The sequence below is a fragment of the Cenococcum geophilum genome, assembly GCF_001692895.1.
Source record: "Cenococcum geophilum 1.58 unplaced genomic scaffold K441scaffold_33, whole genome shotgun sequence".
NCBI classification, from domain to species: Eukaryota; Fungi; Ascomycota; class Dothideomycetes; order Gloniales; family Gloniaceae; genus Cenococcum; species Cenococcum geophilum.
The window spans coordinates 1,227,750-1,232,354 of NW_027137591.1; the positions used below are offsets into that span (position 1 = coordinate 1,227,750).

The window sequence follows — 4,605 nt, forward strand, 5'->3', positions numbered from 1 at the left end:
GGCCCAGGGCGGCCCAGGGAAGCTATGGATTTCTGCTATATATACCGGCTCCTACCCGCGCCCTCGCCATGCACCATCCTCTGCGACCCGTCCTTACCAGATTTCTGCTATACATACCAGCTCCTATCCGCACCCTCACCAAGCACTCTCCTCTTCGACCTGTCACTACAGGATTTCTGCTATACATCAGCTCCACCTGCGCCGTCACCAGGCACCCTCCTCCTCTGCGACCCGTCCCTACCACGTACCATCTACCGGGCTATCCCTCCTTTCAACCTTTTTCCAACAGCAACTACGTATACATTTCCCCATAGTACTAGTGTTCGCTTCTAATCTTGATTCTTAGGCTTTAGTCACCCTCCCCGCTGTTGACGACGACCGTCTCTCTTAGAAGCAGCGCTCCCGTTAGCAAAGACCGACCCTCGAACGAGCTTTTACGTATACACTAGAAACCGAAGACTACGCGTTTGACCATCATGCCCTCTCGCACTAGGAAGCGGCAAGATCCAGATTCATCGTCCGAGACTGACTTTGAACTAGACAAGTCTTGTTTCTCGCCGGCCTCGTACACAGAATCGAGTAGTGACACCGAGGTTGAGGAAGAATTGGATAGTGACACTGAGGTTGAGGAAGATGCCGATTCTGAACGGAACTTCTTGCGGCAAAGAAAAGCGTTTCATAAAAGCCAAGGAAGAGCAAAGTCGAGACGGGGGGACTGGTCGAAACGGCTTGTTGCTTGTGAGTTTCAGAAATGGGAAAAGTCTGTTTGTCATCAGAAGTTTGCCTCATAATACTAACAAATGGTGTATAGATTTTGCTTTAAGTTGAGTGACGACTCGGAAGACACCTACGACCCGAAAGACACCCTTAGCCGTTGCGAGGCTGACACTTTCAAGACCTACCTTGAATGGCGTGTAAAAAATTTCCGCATCAAGAAGGAGAGTACGATCAAGGCATACTGGAGACGGATACTTTGCAAATTTATAGATGTGACAGGCCATAGTATGGACAATGGTGTGGAGCTCGACATACGAGATGTACAGTTGAACACCCTTTTCCGAAGAATGGGCTAACATGTTTCAGTGGATACCGACCTACTTAACCCCGACGTATAATTTGGATACATCAGAAAAGGAAAAGCATGCGATGTATGAGGAAGACTTATATGCTATTCTCAGTGCCCATTGGACGATGGATCCGAAACCTCGCCATGGTCGTTTTCGAGTGCAGATGGACACGATACTCCTTAGCGCAGCTACGGCAACACGACCCCAGGCTCTTATCGAAAGTTCAAGCGCGAAGGGCTCAAATAAAGCGCTTTCATATGAACATATTGAAATTCTCAGAGTTCGCGACAAGTACAACTGGAATCGAACTACAACTATCGCCCGTGTAAGCCTCGTCCATATAAAAAACTCTGGGGGCAAAGGCAGACGGTATATAGCAACAATTATTAAAGAATAGCCTGATTGGTACTGATGAACTTAAAGGAAAAGGTTTATTTTCCGCCTTAAAAGCATCCTAGCCTTTTGTATCGTCTCCCGTCTAGTAAGCCATGCGATCGCGGATAACGCATTTCGACGCCGTTACACTTCCCCGGAAGAGATTTTCGCATTAGAAATTCCAACGCACAAAAAATCTCTCAATGTGAGATTCAAGAAGGAGATATTAAATCGACCAATGTTTCGGGATATTGAGAAGATGGCTAGTGGGAGCAAAAGTGTTAGATACAAAAGCGTTACCCTACAGCAAGTGTCGCGACCACTTTGTGTGGTTAGGCCGCGTGGCCGGGTTCGAGCAACCGCTTGAACTCTACCAGCTGCGACGAGCCTCGGGAAGAAAAATGAACAGTGAGTGTTCCATTTCAGGTATGGATGATCTGTTTACTGAGCTTTCTAGGCGTCCTCCCTCCGGAAGAACGAAATCAGACGATGGGTCATCACGGCGATACATACCAGCAATTTTATTTACCTGATTTGATTGAGCGCGATTTCCAATCGATCTACTTTGGGACTCCATCGCAGGACGACCTTATCCAACATGCGGCACGGATGGGTATCTCGCGGGATGAGCGAGCCCCTACGGGTCTGACGGACGAACAGAAGCTCGAATTCAAGTCGGAACTTGGTCGACACCCTGAGATTCTGCGTCTTCGCGCGAAACGAGAGCGATATAAGCAAAAGATTAGTAGCCAAGGATATCACCCCATCGACGCCGCGAAGGGAATGAAACTATACGACCGTTATGACGAAGCTAGACGTAGACTCCACAGTCTCACAAACGTCCTGCGTAAACGGAAAGAAGTCCGGGCCATTCTTGATTTCCACGACGCCATCGACGATTACGACATTGAAAGACAGCTTAGTGGTAACGTTGGGACGGACCTTCCTACCCGTACAGCTGTACAATACGAATATCGCGAACGTGCCGCTATTGGTACAATGCTATCTCAACCGCTGAACGAGCTCGAAGAAGGGCACGCTATGAAACTTCGTATGAAGTTTATCCGTAATCTCGTCAAGTACTGTAATCGACAAGAGAGCCGGCAGGATGAGATCCCAAGTAAGGCCATCGACGTTCGACCTGTGTCCGAAGGAGGCCGAAATACAATAGGCATGAAACGAAGTGCAAGTGACACGGATATTGGTGGCTATCGACAGGCAAAGCGGCCAAAAGAACAGATCAGCTTGGACTCACCTATTCAAGAGAGTCCAAATAATCCGCAGAGCCCGGTCACAATCAAGGAAGAGGGAGTTGAGATTATCCAGTCCCCATATCCTATAAAATTTACTGACCTTGTTTGCCTTATCTGTATCGGCAGTGGGCGGATCCGCCGATTCAAGAAGAAGGATTCACTGCAGAAGCACACCACTAATCACGCTGCAGAGGGAGAGTTCAGGCAGGGTTTCCACTGTAAGCATCCTCATTGTTCGGAGTGGATTGAAGGACTAGGGCATTTTCAAAATCACGTTGCCCTCACGCATAACGTGTGGCATCCGGTTGAGAGGCACCGTTAGGTAAGTCGCCTCGTATAACTCGGTCAGCCTAATCGAAGTGAAAGGCGAGTTAGGCCAAGGAGAGTATAGCTAATTGTATGGCGGAGAATCATGGTATATAGGCGTGTGGGGTTCCTAGTTTAGCTTTCCGTAATTATCCTACTTATTCGCGTTTTTTTATACCCTTGTGCACAAGCCCAGTGTCCCGATAGTATCGTCCGTCCTCGCTAACGTTTACATAGCCTTGAGATTACTGAAGCATACACTGCGTTGCATACACCTTACGCCTTTTAGCTAGTTCGACGCATATAAAGGCGCTAATATTGCGTCCTCGTACAATGAGGCTATATTTTGCTTAATGGAACTTACCGTCTCCTAAGAAGGAATTGTGCTGTTACTAGCTGATACACATGTTAGGGAAAATGTTAATATTCCTCTTGTCGTGCAGCAGAAACCTTCCGTATTTCACCAACACATACGCTCGAGAAGTCTATACTTGGTTGCAGGTTATAAGCGTGGCAAACTCGGTTTGATTACAAAATAAGTAGAAGATATATAATTCCATCTCCTAATGCTATCTTCAATAGAGTGGCAGAACTTGGGAATAAAGAGCTTACCGCTTGTTGGTAAAAAAGTTTGACAAGTAAAAAAGTTTGATAAGTAAAAGGGTTTGACAAGTAAAAAGTTTGACCGGTATAAGATGTAGAATGTTCTGGACTGGTAATGTAAGCTTGTCTCTAAAATAAGCTAAGGCTTAAATAAGCGCTTTAGCCAAGACCTCGCTCCGCCTATGCTACTCCTAAATCCCTGCTATTTTAGGATCTGTTTTTGGGACCCTAGTCTTTCTGTTAATAAAAATATCGTATTGACTATAACCCGGCCGCTATTGCTCTGTGGAAGATTCTAGAAGCGATTACTACCTATTGCTTGTAACTTTCGCTTATATGTTACTCTTAATATCAAGCAAGCTTTTTTATTAACTTAACTTATCACCAATTCATTAAACTAGCCCTACTATGGATTTCGTGGACCGTCAGCCTATGAAATACATTGCAAACCCATTCTGTAATACTTATATCGCGCAGTTTGGGGATTAGCTAAGCAATATCCATTAAAGTAGTGCTAGACTATCCGTATAAAGCCCTTTGGAATTTCTACCAACTGCCAATTATCCCTAAATTTATAACTCTCTTTTTCTTCACTTTGTGTGTATCTATTAATAATATTCAATATCTCCACCTCTAGCCATAGGGAGGGTGGTGGGCCTCCTTGTTATAAAGATTTAAAAAGAATAAACTTGCCAGTTTTGTCGGATATGCGGTTTAGATACTTAAGAGTAGGTCTTTAGGCTTCTGCATATACCGTTGTTAGAAGTTGCAGTAAATATACACAATGCCAGTACTGGGATCGTTATGGTATTAGTTGCCTTAATAGTTAGAAGGTTAGAATGCTAAGGCTAAAGGGGCATCCTAAAAAGAGAAAATTTGTCAGGATGCCCCCCCTAAGCCTATAGTAGAATAGCTTGAATTTAATGGCTTCCCCTAACCTAATTATAAGAGTTAGACCCTAACTAGTCGTAATAGATAATATATAATTATAATAGACTTAA

At 45.0% G+C, this 4,605-nt stretch overlaps 2 protein-coding genes across 2 annotated transcripts; both read left to right on the forward strand.

Moving 5' to 3' along the window:
* Window positions 1-476: 476 nt before the first annotated feature.
* Window positions 477-1,464, forward strand: K441DRAFT_571400 (uncharacterized protein; the record flags this gene model as incomplete). Its single annotated transcript, XM_067643981.1, has 3 exons — window positions 477-760; window positions 812-1,037; window positions 1,084-1,464. The coding sequence occupies 3 exons, from the start codon at window positions 477-479 to the stop codon at window positions 1,462-1,464; spliced, it is 891 nt and encodes a 296-aa protein (XP_067501744.1).
* K441DRAFT_188551 (uncharacterized protein) lies at window positions 1,428-3,402 on the forward strand. The gene is made up of 3 exons (XM_067640420.1): window positions 1,428-1,436; window positions 1,497-1,850; window positions 1,900-3,402. The coding sequence occupies exons 2-3, from the start codon at window positions 1,844-1,846 to the stop codon at window positions 3,015-3,017; spliced, it is 1,125 nt and encodes a 374-aa protein (XP_067501745.1). The 5' UTR covers window positions 1,428-1,436; window positions 1,497-1,843; the 3' UTR covers window positions 3,018-3,402.
* Window positions 3,403-4,605: the final 1,203 nt, after the last annotated feature.